At 39.9% G+C, this 27299-nt stretch overlaps 1 protein-coding gene across 11 annotated transcripts in view; it reads right to left on the reverse strand.

Moving 5' to 3' along the window:
• GRB10 (growth factor receptor bound protein 10) overlaps positions 1-27299 on the reverse strand; it is a 145115-nt gene that overhangs the window by 28423 nt on the left and 89393 nt on the right. For all 11 annotated transcript variants that reach the window (XR_005255973.1, XM_038129250.1, XM_038129245.1 and 8 more), the window contains one exon: positions 24790-24931. Coding sequence is in view for 10 of the 11 variants with exons in the window: in XM_038129250.1 (XP_037985178.1) it covers positions 24790-24931 (142 nt within the window). In the remaining variant the exon portion in view is untranslated. The remainder of the gene's footprint in view (positions 1-24789; positions 24932-27299) is intronic.

The raw sequence follows: 27299 nt of genomic DNA on the forward strand, positions 1-27299 counted from the left end.
ATGGGTCGCATATCTTGAGTATCTTCATGGCTGCTTCATCTTCCAGCCTCAGTTCCTCAGCCTCACTCAGTATTTTGTGTGTATCAAGTAATGCAAATATTTTAGGAATGTGAAGGGGGAAAAAAAAACAACAACAAAAACCAGAAAACTCAAACAGTCATGTGATGGTCACATCATTTCTTCTCCATTTCTTTCCTTTTTCTTCTAAACAAAACCTATGACTATACACAATGATCACAGAAATTCACTCTTTTACATAATGTTATGCCAGAAATCTTCAGTGGCAAACAGATTTACATTTGCATTCTACAATCTGAAATTAAACAGTGTAATTTATAGCAGTGAAGACCAACTCATGTTATCCTGGGTTATGACTCCAAACATAAGAAGGAAGCACCAGTTATCAGATGGCCCTCTGACTGAAATCTAATAGATCAAAGGTTTCAGTACACTAGTTCTTTTAGAGTTTCCCTTTATAAGACATGTAGATCAGAGACTTCACAGAAAGCTACTGAAGTACACTGAAAAGTCATTACTAAGAGCTGCACAAACAGAAAATCAGTCTAGCAAGTTTTAACTTCCATCCCTCAATTTCACTCATCAAGACTGTTCAGACATGATAATCACACAATCAGTGAGGGACATAGAAGGAAAATGGAACTGAAATCTATGCATGTACCTTGTGCAACCAGAAGCACTATTTACTGCAGAAGGCACCTATGTACCAGGCAGGTTCTTGCTGTTTTCAATGGAACCCTCTTTTGATGACATCTTTTTTTCTGAAAGCTTTTTATAATCAAAGCTTATCAGCTCACAAGAGCAGAGTCACTGGAGGAATGAGGAAGCTTTCAATTAGGATCGGTCAACACAAAGCTGCTGAAGACTCAAACTCAGCCTGCAGGCTACCCTTGAACTGCTATTTGCCTGGTTGAAAAAGCAACAAATAAAGGAAGGCTTTGCTTCCTAAAGTTTCAAACCTTTGACAAAGAAAGGCCTCTAAGCATGTTCTGTGCACACCCGACAGGCAAGCAACTCAGTCAACCACATCTACATGATGAAGCACTGGCCAGTCCCCCTTTACTTGCCCAGCAGCATTAAGGCAGCTTTATAAGACATGGAAAATCCAACTGCTGCAATGAAATAAATATATAGGTCAACCCTATGGCACCTTTTGCCTTCTCTGTTGCACTGCTCATGAAGGAAAATAGCCCTTCAGACAAACAGCAGTGATAACAGCAATACAATATGGATAAGATCACTTATACACAAGGCATCAGATATTACTTCCTTATAAAAGAAAAAATCCTGTGAGGTATTTGATCATCGCTTTTTTCCCCCCTACATATACACACAAAACCCTTGGAAATGCTGAGGTTAAGGTTCTCATAGCAACATTAACTCTCTCCTCTGGCATATACTATATTTAGGTACACATTTAAAAGCCTATGAACAACAAATGAGAACAACTGCTGTACGATCAAGATCTTAATCTATGATTTTCATATTCAGAACAGTAGTCTCCAAACAAAATCCCACAAACCCCTGCTTTAGTTGGCCGTGTTTCAAAATGCTCATTCTGTCCCCCTTCACTGGGCTATTGAATTTTAAACCCATTTTCAAGGGTCAGAGGAATAACCTGACCTGAAGGGGAATCATAATATCATGTTCTGTTCAGTGCTCATCAAAACCAATACTGAAGTCATAAGCTCTATGAGGGCTGTACCATCAAGAGAGATTTTGGGAATCACAGAGACGGACAGGGCAGGATTAGCGCTGGGTTCCAGTCAGCACTGGTATTCGGAAGGTTAGCTCTTCTGAAGCCATCACGCATGAATACCCAGTCACACATGTACCCAGATATTCTGGACAGTTACATTCCTTGTGGAAGTAAGGGAGAGAGATGGAGCAACGTACTGTCTAAAGCACATGACAAAGGCTCCTGATTCTGGACTTAAGTAATGGTGATTTGGGAAGATAAAAACCATCACTTCAAATGTTCCCCCCCTTTCCCCCATCCTTCTTCTTCCCCCAGCTTCATAGGCCAAGCGTGATACCAAATAGTGCAGGATTTCCCCTGGGTTAATTGGAGTCAGCTGTCCCGACTGTGTTCCCTTGAGCTTCTTGTGTTCCACTCCCCTCCTTGCTGGAGGGATGGGGTAAGGACCAGAAAAGACCTTGCCTCTGTAAGCACTGCTGAGCAGTGACTAAAACACCTCTGGAATTATCAACGCTGCTTTCATCACAAATCCGAAACACGGCCCCAAACCAGCTACTGTGAAGAAAATTGACTCTACCCCAGTCAAAACTAGTGCGATTACACACTGCAGTTGTTGACATTTGAGCTTAAGGAAATAAGCAAAGTGTTATGTTACGTTGCATGTATACAAAGCACATTTAAAAGAACATATACAATGAGCACATTTGGGGTACTACTAAAGTTTAAAATAGAAATATTGTAATAATAAGCCAAAGCTTTTCCTTCTCTAATTCAAAATTGCATGTGAAAATGATATTTTTTTCTGCAGGCACTGAATTATCTGGTTCTATCTTCTCAAAACTTAAAGCATTTCTAAAATCTAAAAGTATTGCTCTCTGTATAGGTTTAGCATTGTATAGCAACTGTATTGAAGCATCTTCAAAAATCTCAGCTATTTATATAAAACTGTGCAGAGCACATTTTCAAGACATAACCACTGCCTGCATGAACAAAAGAAAAGATTTATTTCAACGTGTGTGCACATACTTAGAGGCTGAAGGTTTGGAAACTGTAAGCTGCTACCCTGTAATTTCCATATTTTAAAAATAAATAGCAGAATGCAGTTTTAAGTGATACATACCTACATACAGACAACACATCAATTTTGTGACAGCATTCCCAAAAGCTGTTTCAACTCTTTCCCACTTTGGTTTAATGTTCAGATGTTCAGATAGATCATTTGACCTGTTTGACATTTTCACATCTTCCCACTCAATTCCTCATTTGCCTCTCATTTTTAGGTAAAAGAAAGGAGAAAGACTTTTTCAATCCTTCTAAGAGTAACAATAGGCCTTTTATGAATTTTGCTCAAGCTTCAGGGTATTTGCAGAATGCTGGAAGAGAGAAGGCTTGGGAAGCAGTTTGTATAGGCTTTGACAGTCCACACCAGCAGGAAGGGAGTGCAGCAACAGCCAGCTCACTCAGTCCTGAATCTGGGGGTCCAGACTGTTCCAGCATTTTCTGTTAGTTTTCACTGTAAGTCTGTAAATGTGCTCCCTTCTCACCACACAGCTCCTCCTAACAGCAATTGCTTTTTATGCAAAAATCCTTTCTGGTTTCAAGATCCTTTACATACATTAAAAAAGACAGTTACAGACACTGTTACACTCTTTTGATTATGTAATGAAAGGCATTAAATTATTTTGCTGGCATTAACCTTTATCTTTCATATATTTTATTGTGCAATTTATCCCTAGATAGCTTGCAATTCTCCTCAGCTGTGCTTACAGAATGCATTATTTATTGTCTGAATTTGCTCCAAGAGCAAGGTTTAGTACAAAACTTCTTGCAAACACAATTTAAATCACTAACAACCCTAGAAAGGGCATATAAAGAAAAAACATAATAATTTCTTGATTAAATCCTTAAGTAACCAAGCTAGTTACTGAGTATTTTAAATTGCTTTGCCATTATAAATTACTCTGTAGAAAAGGAATTATTACCACATCTTCCTTGCTGCACAGGCTTCCAACCACAAGAACCACATTAATTTGAAGCTTGGCAGAGGGTGCAACAAGGCTCCAGGGAACAGCTTTCCCATTGGATTTAGGAAAGTGGTACAGATCCCCAAGACTTGGATGGCTCCTTCTTCCCCAGTGGAGCACTGTGACAACAGCAACTGAGGCCCTTGTCATCTAGGGCCCAGGCCACCCTATGAGCCAAAACCCCATTCCAGCACAGAGCTCAGCAATGTGCAGTTGGCTTCTCACTTTGATTTATGATTATCCAAGCAGAACTTCTGTGTGGGTATGCCACAAACCCCCCCTTCCCTTGCATGTTTTTCTCAGGAGAGAGGAGCAGAGAGGTTGCAGAGCAGACAACAGGAACACCTCTAAGAGCTACACACACACCTAGACTTGGCTCCAGAACTCTGTTTGGATCTACAGGTCCAGCCACGTATTACTAGGAAAGGGATCAGAGACTGCATTCAGAGATGTCTTTGGAGACTGAGGATTGGTATTTGAAAAGGCATGCATTTTTAATGCATGGGAAAACCTTTGGGGTGGTGACTGTCTCTTATGTGATAAAATGGGACCTTGGGATTTTGATCGTGGTTGATGTAGTAACAGAAATAGAACAAAACAGCAGCCCACCAATAGGGGACAATGCCAAATAAACTGTATTTGGAATGCCCAGACACAACAAAACAAACATGTTATTTTAGGAACTAATAGTTATGAAATTTGTCTTGAACAAATGCAATCCAATTTACCTAGTCTGGTAGCAGAGGAATCTAAGTTAGCATTGAGATGTAGGGCTGAACAGAAATTAAACTTAGAATGCAAGACAGGGTAAGACAAAGATAGACCCTCTTCCCACTCCTGTGTCTTCCTCCATCCTCCCAAAAAAAGTAATCACAAGGAGTGAAAAAGCCAAGGACTTAAGGACTTGTGAATATGTTCCCCAGTGCTTGCAAGAGCACAGTTCCTAAAGTTTCCTCTGCAACCCTGAGGGCTAAAATGAATTTTAAAAATTAATGAAAACAAGTTATTAGCTGAAGCCCCAGCTCCTAGACGTGCTAGCGCTGACTTCAGCAGCATGAAAAGAGTTTTCAGAAACAGATACAGTGGTGCACTAGATTAAAAAAAAAAAGAAAAAAGAAAAAAAATCAATTATCTATCTTTACAAGAGTTCCTTTATTCCTCACACACACACATGGACACACACATCCTGATGAAGCAATGACATCCCAGAACAGGAAGTTACACCAAAGGTGCCAGGAGAGAGGGGGAAGCTGGAAAGCAAAACAAACAAAACTTTTTAAGAAAAACCTTTATGAATTCAACATGCAAAGCTTGATAAGAGAAGAATCAAGTATGATATGTCACATGGAGACAAAATACAAGGACTACAACCAACCTAAGTGTGAAAATATGAAGATGAGAGCAACTTAGGATAGTGAAAAAGATAACGGAAGCTACTGGGGAAAAAAAAGCAAAACATGAAGAAAGACTCCTCATGAAAACTGGCCGTAACCTACAGGCACTGAAGGAATGATGACCATTTAAAGAATAAACACCCTATAAAATTTACAGCACAGTGGCTTCCACGCACTGAAAATCCCAAAAGCTCAAGCACTCTTGGAAATACAAATTTCCCGCACTCCAACAGCATCGGGCACAACGCAGAATTGGTTTTTGCAAGCAGGCTGAGTTCGTACTGCTCTGGCAGCAGCAGCAGGGTGCTTTATAAGGAGAGGGTGACAGGCTGAACTCCAGCAGCATGGCAGAGCATCCCTAATTCCTGGCCGTGCCGTCAGCTGCCTCCGCGCCGTACAGTATTCAGCAATATTGCTCAACTTCCCGTCTCCCAAGCTACCGGCTCTGGAAGCTGGCAATTCCAAGCAGCGAGTATCAGCTAATTGATGCTGCCTGCAACGTCCAGGATGTTTTATGGGTCAGTTTGTCACATGCACATAATAAATGCTTTTAACAGAGCTGCTCTCATTGGGCGGGGAGGGGATTTCTGCACAACTGTGTAAGCATCGATTGTGTGGCCAGAATTAACCCCCTGCAGATCTTTACCCAGGAAAAGTTATGTCAATGGAAGAAGAGAGCTTATGTTATCCTCTCCCCAAGGCATGTGCAATTCTCATTTTCAGTGATTTCTTTGATAGGAAGAATACTGTTCCATGAAACTGCTCTACTGTTTAATTTTTGGTAAATTTAGTATCAGAGGAAAATAATGATGTGATATAGCAAAAGTTTCCAGGGCTGATGTAAGATCTAGGGTTATGGCACCACAATGAAGCTGGATAGTCTCTCTTGAATGCAGCTAGCCCCATGCAAATCTCACTCTCTTCCAACCTGCTAAGAATGATTCATTTTCAGTGGAAAAAAGTGAGTAAAAATATTGGCATAAATCCAAAAACAATAATACAAGAGATTTATTAGCATACAGTGTCTAATTACCCCACCCCAAAATACTTCATGTAGAGACCCAAGGTATCAAGAAATTTTTCATATCTCTCACTGCTCTGCTTCACTGCTACACCCATCCCTCCGTGCACACTACAGGAAGATCAACTCTTGAGTTTAAGTCCACAGCAAGCATCTCTAACTTATCTATTTCCAAGTTCCCTCTCCAGGGCTTGCTTGAGACCACTTTGCACACTCCTTCCTATGAGTAGGGGCACCACAAACAAAAAAACAAACAAAAAAACCCCACACAACCCAACCCTTTGCTTAGCTTACAGGGACAAATTCCCTGCTGCCATGGTTACCACTCCAACTTCTCCTGTGGAACTAGAAATAAAAAAAAAAAAATTAAAAGGAAAAAAAAAAAAAACTTCCCTGAGAACAGACGGCTATATGTTAGCTCTCCCTCCCCTCACTCATCATTGTTAGCCACTAAATCAGCTACATCTGGCATATTTAATTTGGACTAAATAAAATGTCACTAATTAAAAAGATGCCGAACAAGCAATCCATGACATTATAGAAACAGCTTGGTATTCAGCCTATTATGAACTGAAAGGAATCAACCAGTTTTTACCAAAAGCTGAGAAACAAAGGCAACTAAATGGTCCTCTATACAATCCTACTCACAACAATGTCCTCCAGCTCTCCCCTATCATCTACATGTACTGAGGTTTCCAGGCATTAATTCCTGGAGCAGCAGTGGCTCAAAAGTGAAGTAGTTAGCTCATTATAGATTGTATTATATGCATTGAAGTCTGCAGCATTTATGCCAACTTTTAAAAAGAAGGTTACTTTGCTAAAGCGACAATAAGTAAGACATTCAGCAGGCACACACACAAGCTGCTTTAAAGGACCTGTGGCCACAGAGCGGATGAACAGTAATAGCCTCTCCCCTCTTGTGTTCTCCCAGTTCTCAGTGGCCTGATTTGAAGTATCACAAACTGCTCCATCCTTCCTCTCCTGCAGCTCCTCTCTTCAGCATGTTCCTGAAGATTAACATGTCAGCTCTCTACATCTCCTGCTGCAGGTCACAGTGCAGAGATGTGAATGCTGCTTTGTACTAACACCTACTCCAGAGCAGCTCCTCTTACCCTGACATCAATACACCCTCCCCACCCAGTCCTTCCCATCATATTACACGCATCTTTCTCCACTGCAGGTACATCATTACCAGTTTTCCACTGCTGCTTATCAAACAGATTTCAGTGCAAAGCTGCACTGAATCATATAAACCTCTTTTCACAGCCCTTAAATGTTTTCCATCATCTTTTTTGCCAACTGGTAAGCTTTCATTCTATCCCTTGTGACTAGTTGAATAAGCATTTGAGTGACGTTATTTTTTCATGCCTCTAAGGCTGAGGATTTCCCAAGAGAACAGATTATCTTCTAAGTGCTCTGGTCCAGGTTCTCATCATTTATAAATCAGACGACTGACACCTCTATTTTTACGGATATATGACATAGAACACATATTTAGGTGTACTTTGATTGCCATTGTTCAATTTCAGTACTATTCATAATCAAATAAGATCCAAACATTCAACACAGAAATCCCTCCACTAAAGTAAATTTTAATAGAATTCTTAGAAGATATTCAAGCGGATTATGTTGGTAATGCTGGCGCATGCCAGGCAAACAAAAATATTACTCTTAGAAACTCAGTAGTTATAAATTAATTAACAGGGACTTTTACCCTTGTAACTCCAAACTTTATTATTAAAGACATGAGACAGAGATGATATGTTTCAAGATTGACACACCTTTAACCGTTTTTTTGGGTTGAGGGTTTTTTTTTTCATTATGAAAGTTTACGAACAATCACAGGCTCACATAAGGTTGAGGGATGGAAGGGATCTCTGGAGGTTATCTGATCCTCCCTGTAACTCAAGCAGGGTCACTTAGAGCCCTTTCTCCGGGACAGCATCCAGGTGCTTTGGAGTGTCTCCAAGGACGTAGATTCACAACCTCTCTCTCTCTGTGCTGCGGCTGAGAGCAGTCAGTCACCCTCACAGTTAAAAGTGTTGTCTCACATTCAGAGGGAACATCCTGTGTTTCCATTTGTGCCCATTACCTCTGGTCCTAACCCTGGGGACTTGGAAAGAGCCTGGGTCTGTCCTCTTTGCACCCTCCTTCAAGGTAATAATGCATATTCATAAGATGCTCCTGAGCTCTATTCCAGGCTGAACAGTCCCAGCTCTCTCTGCCTTTCCTCACAGCACAGATGCTCCATCCCCATATCATCTCACCAGGCCTTAGTTGGACGTTCTCCAGTATGCCCATGTCTCTCTCATGCTGGGGAGCCCAGAGCTGGCCCAGTACTCCACATGTGGCCTCATTAGTGCTGAATAAACCTCCCTTAACCCACTGGCGATGCTTTGCCCATGGCAGCCCAGCATATCATCAGCCTTCTTGGCAGCAGGAGCATATTGCTGGTTCACATTCAACTTGGAGTCCACCAGGACTCCCAGGTCTTTTTCTGCCAAGCTGTTTTCCAGCTGGTTGACTCCCAGCATGTACTGGTGCCTGGGATTGTTCCTCCTAAGGTGCAGGACTTTACACTTGCCCTTGTTGAACTTCATGAGCTCTCCTGCAGCCCATTTCTCTAGCCTCCAAGCTCTTATACAGATAATGAAAAGTTACATAACCACAACATTAACTAAAAGCATAAAGAAGATCTAGTTTGATCATAGATCAGGAACCCTAAATGGGTCTTTTTGTAGGATTCTTCATCACTATTTTCCCAAGCCAAAGTGGTTTGAAGTTCCCTTTAATTTAGTGTTATGGTCTGTTTGTCAAAGGCTGATGAACTTAACAGCGTAGGTATAAATATGAAGTACTGAGCTGAAATCAATGTCACGATAAAAAAATGCTTCCTCATATAGCACTAGATAACATAATGCCAGAGATCTGATGCCAAAGGCTGCATGAAAGAAAATGCTACTTCTTCATTCAGCATCTGCTTCAGATTATTTTACATGGAAGTCACTGCTGCTCTGAAGCTGTCAAGGCACAGTCAGCTTCCAATTAAGCTATCTTATCTTTGAAGTTAATTGGAAGCAAAGCTTTCTCTTCCCTATAGGCATCCCCCTACAAGCAGGTAATCTGAGATAATTTCCAAACATATCCATTCTGTGCTGTCCACCCAATTAAATATCTTACACAAATGCAATCGAAGAGCCTTCTCTCTAATGGAAAAGTTTATGCAACAATTTTCATGAGGATCCCACTGAACATTTAAAATAATTACGGGTATTAAAAAGACAATTATATTCAAATAGCTCACATGCCTAGTTTCTTTGTTTGGTGCAAACAAAAGGGTATGAAAAAAATCACAAGAGGAAGAGAGCAAACACTGGGTGAATCTTTTAAGAGAAGAGACACCCTCTAGAACCCAATTCTGCATGATATTAAGTGGGAAATCTTTTAACAGTAGTCTTTCTACTGTAGGTTATCATAGAGAAACCAACCATTTCTGAGACTCCAAAAGGCAATGACAAGGGAGCTGACTCTGTATTTTTATGTGCTATAGATAACACATAAATGTCATTACCTACAAGCATGCTTCCTTCTGCCCCTTTCTCCCCTCCTTAAATTATTGTCAAGGGGTTAAAGAAATCCACCATGCAAAGATACCAGTAACTTTATCTCTGTCCTGGCATGAATGATAATTTTTTTCTCAAAGGATTTTGATGGCTCTGTATTTATATCATGGATCTTCTTTAGGATTATGCTGAGAAAAAATCTGGGTCATTGAAACCTTCTTGAACTGAACTGCAGAGAAAATGAAAGAGAATATAAAGGCACTGGTGTCAGGTTTATTAAAGGAAAATGCCTTTTCCCAAGCTCATTTTTTTCTCCCCAGATTGACTGGAAGAAGGTAGATCACCCTTTGGACATCTTTCTTATTCTGAAGTTTCTATTTCCATGAGTGCATAATTCCATTCCCTGTCAAAATAAAACATTTTTTAAAATACTGTGCACTTGGCTCACAGACCCAGCAACATAAGTTTAAGAAATCTAGCCTCAAAAGGGAAAAGTATAATTTAGACCAACATGTTAGGGAGGACATACAAACATCTCAGGATCTTAGGGTCCTGGGCAACATAAAAATTTAATAGTCTCTTCTAGACAAAACTTGAATCAAATATATTTCAACATAAACAGTGTTTTCCCCTTCCCTTCCTCCCCAAACAGCAGCTTGCATTTGATACGAATCTGAATACTAAGATCTGCTTCCCTTATCTCTATGCTTATCGCAGTCTTGTATTTACATAAATGAGTAACACACACTTAAATATCATTCTATACACTTCAAATTTCAATATCTAATTCTTCCATTCAATTGCCATGTAGAATTTCATAGGTTAAATACATAGTTGTACCTAAGAAAATTAATTTATTTTGAAGTGTCCTTTAAAAACATATTGTATTAATAAATGACAATAATATTAACTATTAATTAATACTTCATTTCTAACTGTGTCAAACCAAATCTGCTGACTTCAGCAAATCTCGCTACTTACCACTTTCAATTCATTCATGTAGAGACAATTCTACATATAAGAAAAACTTTATTGCCTTTTCAAGCTTCAGAACTTTGGTGGCTTTGGGTGGTGGCAGAGCATAAGGCTTCTTACTGGAGAAGCATCTATCTTGCCTTTTGTACAGCACAGAAAAGTGTCACAACACTTGCTTCTTCCACAAGCCCCCCATCTTCCTGCATAAGATTACACATGGCAAAAGGAGAAATTTTTTGCTACCTGCAGAGTATTAACAAAAAATACTCTGTACTGAAACTATTTTTGGTTCAACTGTTGCTTTTATGTTCTTCAACATAACTGACAATAATCAGACCTAAAGCATAACTTGTAATAAATAAGTGGGTGGGTTTGTGGATCTGTTTCCAGAGTTCTGTAGGCTCTTCTTTCAGTGAACCCAAGTTTGCTTGGCTCACATCAACCAAGGCTTTGCCAGCTTGTGCACCATATGAATTGTACTTTTTACAGCGTAACGAAATAGCATTAATTTCCTTCAGCTACACCATGAAAACCCTGTTTAAAGAAGAAGTGAAAAGGTACATTCTCCTAGAGTGTGATATAACACACTTCCCTTCCACAGACATTGCCTCATTAAGCCAAATGTCTTAATCTTCTCTGCAGACATCATTATTTTCATATGTACAGACTGGATTAGATAAATCACCAGGTAGCCTCATTCTGGGGTTCAACATGGAAAGCACCTTGACATGAAAATTCAGCCTTTTTAGTTAGCTAAAGCATCTGAAAGAGATCTTAATGACTTTGATTGTCCATAATGAGGATAATCAGTTAGTTGGGGAAATTAAACCTCCTTCCTTCTTCACAAAACAACTCAAGTTTCTTGCATTTGGTTTTCTACACAAAACAGGAGCTAAGGGTAGCTTTCCCTAGTACAAAATCAGAAAGTAAATCAGAGGTAAATTACTTTCTGAAATGGCAGTGCAGTTCCTCAACCTTCTCCCTTAGAAACTCTTGCTATTGCTCTGCCCTCAATGGGCTTACTGGCTCTTGAAGAAGAGATGCTTCCCCAGCCCAGATTCGCATTTGTTACTAAATTTTCTTTTTTCTCAAAAATTGGTATCACTGTTGTGTATCAAGTACCAATGGCTAAAACTCTCTGTCCATGAAAGTCTGTATTCCCTCCCTAAATCTTATCTATACTCCTCTATTGAAAAGAGTACCTCAAATGTCTGAACACAGCACACGGAAGTGAAACTGCTCAACAGATGTCGAAGAGTACTGACTTGAATTTGCACAACAAGACTGGTATGAAACTCATCATTTTTCACAGGCCTTTAACAAATGATAGAAAAAAAATAAGCCCTGGAGCTGCCAGCATATCTCCAAATAAACAAACTCTGCTGTTTCTTCCACGAGTAACTGAGGACATTGACCATTCAGGCACATGGTCAACAAAAATTTCCCACTTAGAAACAGGGCCCAATTTGGTCCTAATGAAACAGCTCAGTAACTTAGGGTAAGGAAAGGATCTTCATGATCACAGATCACTACCTGGTTTACATTCCTGCTGAACTACACAGAGGTGGCAGTCATTTCAGCTGTCACTAGCCACCTCAGTCAAAGCACATCCTGTCTTCACTAGTCATTCAGGTTCCCACTGTGGTCAACAGAAAGAGGAAGAGGCAGTTGTGCAACCTATAATCTTTTATAGCTTGGCTACCCTAAGACAGCATGAAAGCACTTGCAAGATACTTCTCTGTGTCACCATTAACTGGAGACAAGCAACCCAAATAAGAGGTGAGGAGGAACAGAGCATACACAAAGGTCCCTTGGTCAGACCACAAGGCTCATCAAGAAAAATATGGAATGCAACACCTTCCCAAAACAGCACTTGCTGTTGTTTTTGAAAAGAAGCAAGCATATACCTGAAGAGGTCTGTGAACAGACTGTAAGGACAGTAAAAGGCTGGGACTACCATGACTGCATCTGACAGCAGGGATCTGACAACCTAAGGGTGATTAAACCCAAATTTCTAACAGAGCTGTTATGAGAGGCACTGAGTTTGAGCTGATTTGACCACTCATGATATGAAGTCAGACACAAAAACATGAGCATTTTCTTCACCAAGAAATCTCACTACTATCCTTTGAAGTTAAAGTTTCTTATCTCCACTTCTTCCAAGCTGAGTTTCAAAAAAGGGCTCTCTGTAGGTGGGCAAAACAACTATGCTGGATCTGTTAATTAGTCTACATGCTACTTTCCAGCAGCAAAAAAAATGCCACTGCAAGCAAATAATATGAGAACCATGGCCATTCCTACTAGTTCTCTGTTGTAGGTAAAGACCTCCAAGTTTGTCTTACATTAATGCACACATTTTATAATTCAATATGCAATCAATAATAAAAATAGGTATTTATTTCCAGATACTGGTAATTCAGCTACAGCATACAAACCTAATTTGCAATCATGTTAAGCAAAGTCAAATATGTCCTTCAAAAACATGTCATTATGGTTGTAGAGCAAAAGCAGAATTGCCCAGCATAAAGAAATGCTCTTCAACAACCATTCAAAAGGTCTGCTAAGCCACTGTAGAAAAACTGGCCTTGCAAAAGTTTTGCACCAACACAATTAGATTTGAACAAAAAATCATGGAAGAAGTCCTTCTATATCAGGGTCAGAGTTCTGCACTGACTGCAAGTCTAAGCAACTATCCAGTCAGACTTTAAATACTTTCTGTTCAAGTATTTCCAATGTTTTTCTTGAACTCAGTGTGATCTTACTGGTTTGAATTTTTATATAAATATTGTGACATAATTTAAGAGGAAAAAGAATTACTTTCTCCTTCCATACATTAATGCATTTTAAAATAAAGAAATTAAGATAATCAACTAATTTCCCCACAATCCATCTGTCCTCATACCTAGATATTGCCGCTAAGTTGCAACTAATATGTTCAGAAAAGACATAGCTGTAGAAGAGATCAACTCAATTATACAGAAAGCAGAGACTACTGCAAACTCAAAGAACGCAGTCACTATGAATCATGTCTGACACTATACACATTTTTTAATAATTTTTTTTCTGGAATTTTACTAGGGTGTCTCCTTTCTTAATGACTAGTATTTGAATGCAAGGCTATTAGCACTTCCAGGCCTCTGGCACAGGGATAAAACAAGCCCTTTGCAAGCACATCATCCTTGAGCTTTTTGATAGACATGTTAAACATCACAGCTTTTACAGCTGCACGTTGGAGAAAGCCTGGGAAAGAGGCAAAGCAGAGAAACTGATGTGAGCATGTTTACAGCGCTGTAAAATTCATTTTACCATCTTCAGAGCTACTAGGCTATTTATTTATTTAAGGGCTAAAAGTAACATATAGAAAGCTTCCTATGAAGTTCATTCATCTCCTTCATTTTAATGATTATATGCCATCATAGCAGTCTTTAACCTTACTGCCATTCAGACATCAATAGACAAACTGCTGGAGACACCCAAAGCCAGCATCTGCTGCACAGGCAATTTCTCCACTCACTGCAAGACTCCATCATGCTCTGTCTCACCTCTTGCAGGATTTCTTGCTTTAACTGAAATCCTAAAAGGTTTCTCTGTGACCTCTGAAGATTGCCCAAGTGCTGTTCCCTGGACACAGGGCAAGACACAATGAAACCTTACAGACACAGCAGCTAGTGCAACCTTGGGCAGAGCACAAAGTTAATTTCTTGTTAGCCAAATTGGCATGAAGTTCCTCTGTATTACTTGCAGTGTTGCAATTAAGTACTGCTCTAAGCTATGCTTAATTAGGCTGTAAGCAAATGCTCATTTGTAACTTGCATGCAGTGTAATGCAGAACTGAATGTTCACTGGGAACAAAGGGAAATTACACTGAAGGTACATTTGCACAAATATAGCTGGCAACCTCCTGATTTTCCACTTCTTATTAATATCCTAGAAAAATACTAAAAAATGTGTTACATTACATAAATGGTTAGAAATTGATAATCTTTATCCCCGGGACTGAATGTGGTGCTCTCATGACCCCCCACCTGACAAGCAATTCACTTCCCTTGAACTGACAGCCTCTCTCTGCAGAAGATGAAAGACTCAGGATTTAGATTACCTTTTCCACCTGTGCAGGCAAAAGAACCCAAAAAACACCAACAACCCAATGCTAAAAAACAACCAAAATCCCCAACAGACTAGGATGCAAATCATGGTGGATAAGTATGCTGAAAGAAAATCAAAAAGCATAAACCAACTTTCAAGTAAAACATTGACTAAATCCACATTCACAAGTAAAACCCAGTCTCATCACTGCTCATGAAGACAACAAAATAGGTTCTTAAATATATTTAGGACCTTTTAAATGCTAGAAATGGAACGACATTAGCTTCAAGTACAGCAACAGCATTTTTCAGCTGAACATTATTTGAGTCTGCCTTTTAGAGCATGCTCATTTGACAAGGCTGTAACAAGAGGCAAGGCTCAGCCTCACTTGGATGAGCTTTACAAAGCTTTAACAAGCTAGTTTGTTAAAGAAAAAAGTTCAAAGGTCAGCCATGGGAAAAAAAAATACATAGAACAAACCAGCATATAACACAAAAAAACACATGGAGAATATAAAATAAAAGATTTTACCTGCATGACTACATGTTGTTATCCCTGTAACATTTCTTTCTTTTCTTTGCCTTATGAAGAGGAAGGTGATCTTTATATATTTAATGCCTACTTCTTTTCAAGTTGTCCCATAAACCCATTATAAGGTGACAGTACTGCAAGCAATCTTTTAATTTTCTCCTATACACTATCATATAGATATATGTGTGCATGTGTGTATATATATATATAAATAAATAAACATGCACACATATATCTATATGATATATATATATATATATCTCCAGAGCATATATATACTGCTCTGGAGTTTGTGACAACTTAGTAAAAAGCATTCATAAACTGAAGCACAACAGGTATTCTTCAATGCTAGAACTCTGTACCTGATACCAGATGCTTTTCAAAGATCTCATCTAACTCATCTTTCTTGTTCAGCAGAACTGAGAACTTGGTGAATGAAAATTGCTGAAAACATCTGTAAAGCTATTTATAAACTCCAGAAACACTGTGGTCATCTTGCTTTTGGTAGATTTTAGTAAGCAATAGGGAAAATAAGTGTAACCAGCAACAATGTGACAAGCAAGTTACTTCAGAGTAATTAGCTGCTCTTAAGATTGCAGGCAAGGACATGTTCACAAATGACTCACAGAAGCCTGAGGGCGACTTGTCTGTAAAATTAAATCCAGGTGTTTTACTACGCAGACACTGTCATTTGGCTTAGAACACTCTCATTAATGTTTTGTACCTCCTTTTTTTTTTTCCAACAGTTTTTTTTAAGCAGTGTTTGTTCCTTATGAACAGCTTTTTCCTATTCTCATTATCTATTCTGGCCAGGACAGTAAGGAAAGAAAATTTTTAAAGGTGACGTAAAAAACGAGAGGAGGAACACGAGCAAAGTCAGCACATGGTGAGGCAGCCAGCCTTCCCTGGTGACTGTTGGGCACAGGCATCAGTCCCAGGATGGACAATGCACACTGTAAACTTCGTGTGTGTGCAGGGTGAAGCAGTGTCCTCATAGCCCATCTCTAAATAACCCCAAAAAACAGAGTTGTTCCTCACTCTGGCCAGACAAAAGAGGTAGGCAGATGAAAGGGGTACCTGTTTGGTAAGACACAGAAGCAGCTTTTAAAGGCCTCTCCCACTTTCATCCCCCTTTCCCATAAAAAAACTTACAGAACAGTGTTTTCTTTGCTGGTAATGAAATCCCACTGGAAGTAAGTCTGCCGTGACAAAGCTACTTTATTCACATTCCCCAGAAACATCCCACACTCTTGGGATGGGATCTTGGATCCAAACTTCCAGCTGATCGTCAGTCCATTTTGTTTCAGAGTGCTATTCATTTCTCCCTCAGCAACACCAGAAAAATCCCAAACAGTCCAGGCATGAAGCACAACAGTAGTATTTCCAATTCTGTTGCTCCCTGAAATGCAGCAGGAGAAACCAGCTCCAGTAACCCCAGCAGAAGCAGGGTTTACTGCTGGAGAGAACAAGCAATCCTAATGCCACTGGAGAAGCATGAGACGTAGTTTCTATGAATCAATGATGGCTTGTCCTTTAGCAAGTCCAGATTAAATTCACTTTTATGTAAATTTTGTAAATGATGTTCAGATTACAGCCAGGCTGAAGCAAAAATTGAAGGTACTTACACTAATTAAACAAAATCACTTTTTAGTACAGTAATTCTGCACTCCTATTAGGAGGAAGAATAATATAATAAGAATTTGATAGCAATAGGAGGCTATAAATCAAAAGTACAGAGAATTGAAACTCATTCCACAATGATTTAATTAACTTGCTATTAAATTCCAACTGACATTTCCCCCTGTTTAGGAAATGGAACAAAACTATATCTGCAAGCTCTGGCACAATGCAAGAACATCCTATTACCAAAACAATGAACTAACTCCAAGTTCCTTCTTCCCCACGCATCCACACACAAACACCACCTAAGTGAAGGTGGACATTTCAAATAGATTTCTACTTTAATCGTGGGCACAGGTCACTGTCTAGGAAATTAACAGAAGTCCAAAGAAGCCTTTTACCTGCTCTGAATGAAGAGCATCCCTCCTCACACTTAAGCAACAACTGTGCTGATGGGTTGGAGAGGAACAAACTAAACACTGGCTTTGCCTGCCATCCCTAGAAGTAGATGCCAGCAAGCAAGCAAAAACTTGGGTGTCTTCCCAGTCCTGCACTCCATACGTCCACAGCATCCACCAGGGATCACCAGCAGCTCAGCTGCAGGTGCCAGCACAGCTCTGCAAGAGCTGCCACAGCTCACCTCAGGAAGGACCTCGTGGTCAGCTCACCTACCAGCTGCTGGCAACAAGCTGGTGCCACAAGGTCATAGAGGATACACACAGCAGAGGCTCTAAATTATGAGCTGGTGCTTCCTTTCACCTGCCCTCTGGGTAGCAGAGGTCCAAAAAGGCTTCTATCCAAAATGTCTAAAGTTGACCTGAACTCACACCTTGAGTCCAGACGGCACAGAGGTGACACAGACGCAGTGTGGCTGTTCCTACCTTGCTGAATGGCTCCTTAAAGGCTATCAGCACAAAGTTATGACATCGCTGATTCATCTCAACCATTCGTTTATGGTATAATTACGGTCACTCAATCTAGTTCTGGGGTTTTTTTAATTCCCTACTTCACTTATGTTTACACCAAATCCATTCCTGCCTGCCTCACTAGGCACAGAGAAAGTTAGAATTCCTCTTACATATGCTTTCCCATTTTTCACTGCCTTCTCAGCCTGACAGCTCTTCAGTTCTGTTAATTCCTGATCAGAACTCAAAACAGCAAAGTTATACTCTTACTCTACTATTAATAAAATACAGCAAGAGGAATGTGCAACAAAACATGCAAGTGCACACATAACTAAGATGCACGCAGAGAAAATGCAGTCTGGACACGCTAATGCAGTTACTGGTGCAAATACTACAGACTGCTCAGTATTATTACTGTGCAACAGCTTTTAAAACAACTGTGAGTATTACTGTGTGGCTGGAGAGCCAGTGGGGTGCCACCACACATGGAGCAAGGCAGGCTCGGGCCAGGTCAGTTCCATCCATTGGATGGACAGTGCATTCCCCACAGGTCCTGAGCACACAGCCCTCCTCCCAGCACACCCCCGTGGCCGGAGCATCGCTTCCGGGTAGGGAGCCGAAACGCTCCTGGGAGCTGGGCCAGGTTTGCGTCATTGGAAACAAAAAAATCCCAACAAATAACATAGTCTTGGGTTTGAGCAAGAGATGCCCTTCATATTTCCAGTAATTCATGTTGGGACTGTAACTACTGTTCTGGCACTTTCCAAAAAGCAAGAACAAAGAGACTCATTTCTTTCTACCGCAAAGCTTCTTGCTGTAAGAGGCATGAGGAAGGAGAAACAGCAGCTTTGCCTCTGTGCTGATCCCAGTCCTCAGCAGCCCACATGCAGGGCTCCAGCTGGAGAGCCTGCAGACCCACCTGGTGACCAGCACCAACAGCACCAAGGGCTGCTGGTCTTTAGCTTAGTCCAGAAAGCTTTATATACCTCAGATTTTCATCATTCTCTTCCTCAGTAATGAGTAAATGCGACTTTCAGCATGTGAACTTACCCCCACCATGATTTCAGGACAACGTGTTTCCATGAGAGAGGAGATAAGATGACAAGTAATGCAACATCTTTCCTACCCTGCCCATCAAATTCAGCTCATTTAGTTTGGGAAAGTGTTATTTCTCCAAACAAGAGAGGGACACCCAAAGGCCTGCTTTCATGCAGTTAGATCGCAGCCCTGCAGAAGAGGCCTGCTCTTTCCTTATTTTTTCTCCAAGCACAATTGCAACTACCTTTAAAAAAAGCATCTGAGTTAAACATGCTGCAGAGCAATTTATGTACATTTATTTACTTAGTGTAAGAGACTTGCTACAAAGAAAGATTTGAGAGAAACAACATGATGTGTCATGGCAGATACTCCTGAAAACCCATGTTTTAAAGTTGGGCCAAAAGGAATGCCTAGCCTTGGACCTAAGGAAATGACCAGATTATATCCAGCTATAGATTTGGCTTGTTTAGAGAAAGTAATGCCCTGTTGACTCATTTAGATGTCAGTATTTATTTTCAAAGTGTCTTGTTGCAAAAGATTGCTCCAATGAAGGATCAAGTACAAAATTTGCTGTGACACACGCAAAATCCAACTTAGTACATAATGCCAGCATTATACAGTAGTTCATATTTTTACACAGCTTCTCTTTAGAAAATCAACATTTACATCTTCAAAAGAGGCAATATAAAAGTTTTATGGGAAGGAAAAAAAATGTGCACCACAACATGTAATTAGAACAATAAAAACTAAGAAGTCTGTTTACACAAGCTCCCTTGAAGAGTAACTAAATCTGGAAAAAAGAATGACATTAATTCATACCCATTTGTGAATTTAATTTGCTAGAAGAGAGTAAATAATTTGGGTACATCAAACTGCTTTCTGGAAGTTTGCCTGGGCTGTATAGAGGGGGGATGTGAGAAATTTGCCCTATTTTTACAGTTGAAAGCTTCATTGACTCACACAAGATACTTAAGCCTAATATCCTGTGGCATTGCAGTGACCTACATGTAATTATTGCATGCTTTTTCCAAAATATTTGTACACAACCAGAAATTATAACCTAAGTTACCAACTAGCTCTTCATTTATACCAGCAACACAAAGATGGACTTCAACTGGCAGTAAGGTAGCTGTCTGATGTTTTTAGCAATCTTTTGGACAAATGTTTGGTCTTGGTTTGGTATAATTTTATGGTTTCCATTTTCCTTAGACAAACATATTTATCCTGTTAAGCAAACAATGCTTTAAAAATTTTCAGCTGTCCCTTCTCTGGGCCTGCAACCACTTCCCCCCGTTCAGACATGGGGTGATCTTGTGTTTGTAGGTGTGCATGAGCCTTACATACAAAGATGTGGGGAAAAGGAAGAGAAAAATATCAAGTGATCTTGCAATGGCCCTGGTGTCACCCAGACCATGTCCTTCCTGCTCCTGCCTTTTCTTGCCCTTGCCAGGCACGGAAAGTGGGAGTGCTCTGAGAGGTCTGCTGAAGTTTTGGGCTCTGTGGTGATGGGCAGATAGGTGATACTTAGAGGACAAAATCAAGCACAGATGAAGAGGGGAATGCTTGGGCATGCACTGATCAGGAAGCTCCTCTCCTGTCGGCCTCCTGTCCAAGCTCACAGACAGCGTTGCTCTCAACTCACGGACTTAGGAGTTCTTTGTCAGCTACCACTTGAAGGATCATGATTTCTCCAAGCACAAGACATCTGCACTGTCTCACTCACCACATCAGCAACTGAAGTAGCTACTGCCACAACAGCATAACCGGTTGGTACTTCTCATCCAGGTGCTCACCAGCTGGTTGGCTGCATCACTAAAACTTCAGCTGTGCCAGTTTTTAGACCCCCAGTGCTGTTCACTATCAATAACACAACATCTAACATTTTTCACTGTAAAACTAAGCTCAAAGTGGGCCGTTTCCACCTGCAGACGTGCAATAAAGGATCATACTGCTGAACTCCAAAGAGGCATGTATCTCTTTAATTACAAATAATTTCTGAATGTCTGTCACCAGGTTTGTTTGGCCACACAATCGTATTAGCACACATGTTGCCACTGCGGATGTTGTTCAGTGCAGGACAGCCTTTGAAACGTAACCTAAAAGTTCACAGTTATTTCTCTTCTAAGTCTTTTACTACTAAATTATGTGCCAGTTTGTCAGCCTTTGTGTGCTCAGAAAAAAATCAGCCACAAGATTAAGTTCTTTTTCTAAAGCAAAGAAGATTATCCAGAATTAAAAAAAGCACCCTCTAAAAAATACATCTGAAACTATTTCAATAAGCCTAATTTATAAGCCTAAACTCCAGTTTTACCTCCCAGATTGCCTCTCCCATTAAATGACTATCCCATTTGCCTACAGGTGTTTAGTTTTCTGCTAGCACTGAAGACCTGTTATTTCCCACTGTTGCCTGTCTTCTGGGGACAGCTGCAGAACACTGCTGCAGCCATCAGCTTTAAAAGCAGTATTCAGTGCCAGACTGGCAGCAGAGTTAGAGGTGGCATACTGCTTCCTGCTGGGATGAAATGAGTACCATTACCCAACAGACCTCATAAAAATATTTTCAAGAAAATGAAATTATTGCACTTTTTTGAGTACAATAATGAAAATGCTTTGTCACCATGAGAACACAGAAAAAAACCCAAACCTAGACAAAAAAGTAAGGAAGGTTTATTACAGTTATTTTTCACTGCTTTACTGTTTTTATCTTTCTCTGCTGAGCCAAGAGTAGGAAACAAATGCAGAGCAGTGCATAAAGCAATGCTGTGAACTGCTTGCTAAAAAAAGCAGTGGCAACTACATGAAAAAAATAAGGAAGAGACTCAGAATCAACAAGAAATTTGTATGTCAGGCTCCAGCTACAGAATAAAATTTTGCATATGAGAAAAGACAATATCCATTTTTCAGCCAAAAATGTAATTCAAGCTTTTCGACCTGAAAGCTTCTTTACTCACTCTTTTATTCACACATGCATCCTTTTCCTATAAGGAACAATATACTGTGAAAAAGTATAACTTTTACTAAAACTTGAATAGAGCTGGCATTTCTTTATGCCTAAGGCTTGGCAATATGACATGAGACTCTTCTATGTTTAACAAGACTGAATCTTGAAATTCCTCTTGCATAACCACTATTAGATTTTATCATTGCAGAGTTGTATTTTACAATTACTAATTAACAGTGAGGTGTTCCAGGAGGAACAATACTAACATTTCCTTTCTTACGAAGTCATCAGACCCTCCAGCTTACTAACGATTTCTCTGCTGTTTCACATGGTGAGCAAACAAAATACTGACTTCTTTCTGAAACCCCCAAAGGCTACATTAACCTGAGACCCCCCCACCAAGTGCCACAAATACGAGCTGACCAAAGGCAACATTTCCTCCACACCACATGTGTGCCGTGATGCCCTGTGTGATCAGAGCTGCAGCATTGCTGCCTGGAACTGCTATTGGCTTATTTACCTGTAAATATGCAAGAAGCACCAAAGGAATTCACTAGCACCTCATATATCCCATGTAAACAGAATGGCTCATTCCCATCTCCAATTTTAATCTGTGTTCATAATTTGCAAGCAGAGAACCTGAATTAAGCATCTTGATCTTAGTTAGCATTTAATATTGTATTTATAGTTTCCTTAAAGCACAACTTATTTTCCCTAACTGCCAGGTACTAAAACTTGCTGTTGCACTCCTTTAACTAAGCTCATCACTTATTTTATTATTCAGTAATTTGTATTGTATTGACAGACATTTATCTCAGCCAGAGCATGCCCTAAAATAATTTACTCAAATTCCCAAAGTCTACATTTTTAAACGGATTGAAGTTGGAAAGATGTATAACATTTCTTATTTTACTTTTTTTTTTTTTTTTTTACTCATGATGTTTAGCAGACACCTGTGAAGGGAACTAAAACTAAGTTAAACAAATTATGAGGAGGCTGAACAGAGAGATTATTTTGTTATTCAATGATATTCCATATTTAAAATTGAGGTAGTTTTCTTCCTTCATGAAGAAACTAAACCTACTCTCTTTTACCATTCATACTTTAAAAATAGAAGGGTTTTTTTCAGTTTTGTTTCTCTAACCCTTCATTAAAGAGAGCAAAATACTTTGATAGAGAGGAAAAGAACACTTTGCTATTCTTCCCTCATCTGGAGCCAATGTTTCTCAACTGCCTCCAATGAGCTGATATGCTGAAATGAACTGTGTATTTGCATCTACAAAAGAAACCATTATTGCCCAACATGCTTTACCTCCTCAGCTTGTACCATAAAAGCTTTTACCACTATAATAGATTGTGTTTGATTAAAAATATCAGCAGCAAGCATATCTATACAATATAAATTATTTCATTTTAGGCTTTCAAAACATTTGTCAAAAATTTTAAATTTAAAGTAAGGTAGAACAATTTTTTTAAAATTATAAGGTAAAACTCGTAAAAAGAAAAGATCTTCTATTCTGCCTTTATAGCCATCTTCTCACATACATTAAAAGACTGGTTATTTTTATATTTATCTGCTGTTAGACCACTAGTTTCTAAATTTGATCAAAAACTGATTCACAGATCATTTAAGGTTCCTTAAGGTTTTACAGAGCCAAGTTTAGGGTGGCTTGGGTAATTTTAGTAAAACATAGAGCTAAAAGGCAAAGAAACCCTGTACCAGGAGAATATTTGGAGAGGTAAACAAACACAGGTTCATCAGAAACTAAAGTTTATTTCAGAAAGACAGCTCTGCTGCTGTCCTGCTGGCAAGTGCCAGGAGGCAGAATTGCCCCTGGTTTTATCTCCCCAGAGTCACATCAACACTGCCTTGGCACAACAGCTTAGCCAGTACCTGGGTCTCTGACAGGGCCCTGTGTTAAATTCCCAGTGGGATGGCTCAGTTTTTTCCCAGGGCATGATTTGGTTACCTGTCTTGTATGGGTAAGAAATACAGTAAAACCAGTGGAGGTGCACTGTGTCTCTCAGCAAAGGAGGAAGCTGTTTATGGCACTGTAACACAACACACAACACATATTTGTGTCCTCTGCTTGTAGCTGTACCCAAGCCCTTTATCTCTCAGAGAGTATGTAGGAGCTAATTACAAACTAATTGAGCAGTGGCACAGAACTTCTCCATATTTCTGGGTATTCAAGAACAGAATTGTTGGAAGCCAATAACCCATTTTTTAATTCCCATGCAGGTCAGTGTAGTTTACAAAATAAAGGTTTTTGAGCCCAGCTTTAGTCTTCAAGTGTGCTTGAGAAATGATACAAAACAAGACAATTGTTTCTTATAGAGCGGAGTAGGACAGAGAAGAAAAACTTCTGTGTCACTGAGGTTACTGCTCTGGACCACATGAGAGCTCAGTCTGGGCTATCTTAACTGCCAAGAACCCAGAAAGTTAGCTTTCCATGGGACAACCTTCCCCTTAAATCCCATTACAATGAGCTGTGCCTAGTTACAAGCTCTAAGAACACCTTTGCTTTTTGAGCAGCTTCATGAAAAACAGCAAATAAAGCACCACCATGTCTTTAAAGAATTCAGCTTTTCAGTGTTTTTGTGGCACCTAGAATATGCAGTATAAAAGGCACAGAACCTCATCCAACTCTAAGATAATTCACTTGAATTCAGAATTACTACATCTTTAGACTGAACAATAAAATCTGAAGGATATTAAGCATTACTGCTCCATTCACAACATGCATTTATCTGAAAGAGGCTTACTTAAGTTTTACACATCTTTCTCACAAACCTTTTAAAAAATTTCTGAAGCCTATTTGAAGATACTCTCTCGGCCAGTGCTGCCCTACTCACAGACAAAGTCCACAAGTGTTTTTACTTATCTGGAAGCTTTCTTTCTGCCATCAAAATGAAGTAGTCCACTGCTGGTTTGCATGCAAATGGATGACCCAAAGCTTCATCCCATACTCACATGCTTACTAGCAGGTTGACTCTGAGGTAAAGATCCAGGGGCCAGCACTGGAGAGCTTGCAGGGCTACAAAGTTCTGGGAAAGGGTTTGGGATGGCCGGCAAAGATGATGTTCGGAATTGCTGCTCCTCTTCTTGAAGACGCCTGTAAACACAGAAGCAGTACCCATGAAGAGGAGCAAACTGGCATCACTAGACCTGGCTCTCCTGCTCCAGGGTTTGTGATAATGACACTAAAGACAAGGAATCAAACCCACTGTTTTTCTAGGTAACTATTATACAGTTACAGCAACTCCTAATGCAAAGTAGGTAACTGCATGTGAAAAATGACCAGTCAGGCATCCATGCTTGTTTTGTTGCTCATAATTTGATTACTTGGGTGAGTAACTGAGGTAACTGTGCAAATAAAATAAACAGAAATATCTATCTGTACTCACTGTTGTAAGCACTAGATTACAAGCTTAAGCTGTGTGTGCCAGAAAGTCAGTAAAGCTCTTCCAAACCAATGTGAAAGAGGAGAAAACAATGGCAGTCACTCAGAGCCAAATTCCAAGTGGATTTGAAAACAAACATGTACCCTGCTGTAGAGTCCTCTAAGCTGAGACTTAAACCAATATTGTCACCTCATTATAATATCAGATTCTATCTCCAAGCAACTCAGCATTTCCTGGAGAAATGAAAAGGCAAAGACGTGGCTTCAGCAATAAGCAATTAGCTGGAATTTTAGCCTCCCACCTTATGCCTGTTGTACAGTTACTGTTCAGACAAGTTTGCATCCACCAAAGTATGCCTCATGAGTCTACATGTAACAGAGTTTCAAGTTCCAGTTTATATAGTACACCTGCAGTGCCCACACCAACAAAAAAACCCCCTAAAACCTACCAGAAAAGCTGTAAGATCTATTAATGACTACACAGATGGCTTCTGGTTTCCCTGCTGCCAGGGCATCACCACTGAAGATGCGCTAGCTGACTGCAGCAGGCTGCCCTTCAATGCCTAAGCAGAAGGCACCATCTAGTGGCAATCGTGAAAGTTTCCAAATCAACTTACTGGATTTGAAAGGCAAATCATTAAAAACTTAGTTTGCTCTCATTTTTCTGCATGCCTTCAGCAAAAAAAGCCTTCTCAACAGAGCTGCTTGGGAGACAGCTGCTGAGCTTGCCCACAGCAGCATCTCCCACTCTGGGTACTCTCATTGTCTTTGCCTGTACCTGGGGAATGGCAAAATTCAACTACTGTGAAATCTGCTCCACAGGTAACTTTGTCCTGCAATTTAGTTGCCTTGGTGTTCCATGAATGAGTCTAACAGATCTGGGGGGGGTTGCAATAAATAGCAGGTTCCAGCCACAACTATGAACCATGCTAACAACTACTTGACCTGCTTCATATGGGTTTTTTTCTATGCTCCTTATGTGTGCAGTTCTCTACAGCACAGGGTAAGAGGACAGTGTAAGATTTCTTCAGACCAGTAGACATATCATATCTGTGCAACAGGGTGCTGTACTGCAAGTTTTTGACTGACCTCCACTGTAAGAAGTGGAACCACAGACTCAAGACAATTAGAAAGGTGTGGTTTCCTGAAGCTGGGAATTCTCTGTGCTGTGCTCTGCTGTGGCTGCACTGCTGCCAGTGGATCATTTACTTCATAACTGATACACACATAAACCTGTGCTCCTAGGAGACCACAGTCAAATCACTCTGTACTGGTGGCAAACAAGATGGGTCCAGATAACCCTGAATAGAAGCTTCAACATTACCTTCTTTGATGATGATAAACACAGGATATTCTGGTGTGCATGGAAGTACAGATTTCAAAAAGGCAAAGTGTTCTCAAAATAAGAGTCGCTAAGTTTTTAAATGCCAAAAATAATTTAAGTGTTTTGACTGAGATATTTACAAAATATCAACAGCTATAGGACTCCAGAGAGTACATTTTCCAGTACAGCCTCATCCGAGGTTAACTATGAAATACCTGTAAAACTGATGGCATCATTAGCTGACTTAGCTGCACTGCATATCCATTCAAATAGAAAAGCTGCCTCTCTCACATATACCATTCCTATAAGCAATACATCAGTGTTAAGAGTTAGAAGCCACCCCTTCTACACATGGAATTTTTTTTTATTATATTATTACTTTTCACTTCCTTCAAAGAACAAACTGCTAACTAGCAGGAAAGAAATTAATTTACTTACTCATGCTGACAGGAGCTCCCTTCCTCCTGCTGCCTAAAAAGATTTTAAGAACCTGTACATCACCTATACACTCTCCCATCACCATCAAGAGTTTTCCACTTGAAGCCTGAATTCCAGTCCTCAGCTTTACAACAGGGGGACAACTTAAACACTTTTTTTTGGGTAATTATTTACACAACGCACTGAAGTGAGTTGAAAGTGATACTAAGACTTTTTTGTTTGTTTGTTTGGGTTTTTTTTGTTGGTCTTAAACCATTCAGGATACCTCCACAAAGAGAGAGGCACTTGCTGTGTATCAAAAGTAGTTAAGCATACCCT

This window comes from Motacilla alba, chromosome 2 (genome assembly GCF_015832195.1).
Source record: "Motacilla alba alba isolate MOTALB_02 chromosome 2, Motacilla_alba_V1.0_pri, whole genome shotgun sequence".
NCBI lineage: Eukaryota > Metazoa > Chordata > Aves > Passeriformes > Motacillidae > Motacilla > Motacilla alba.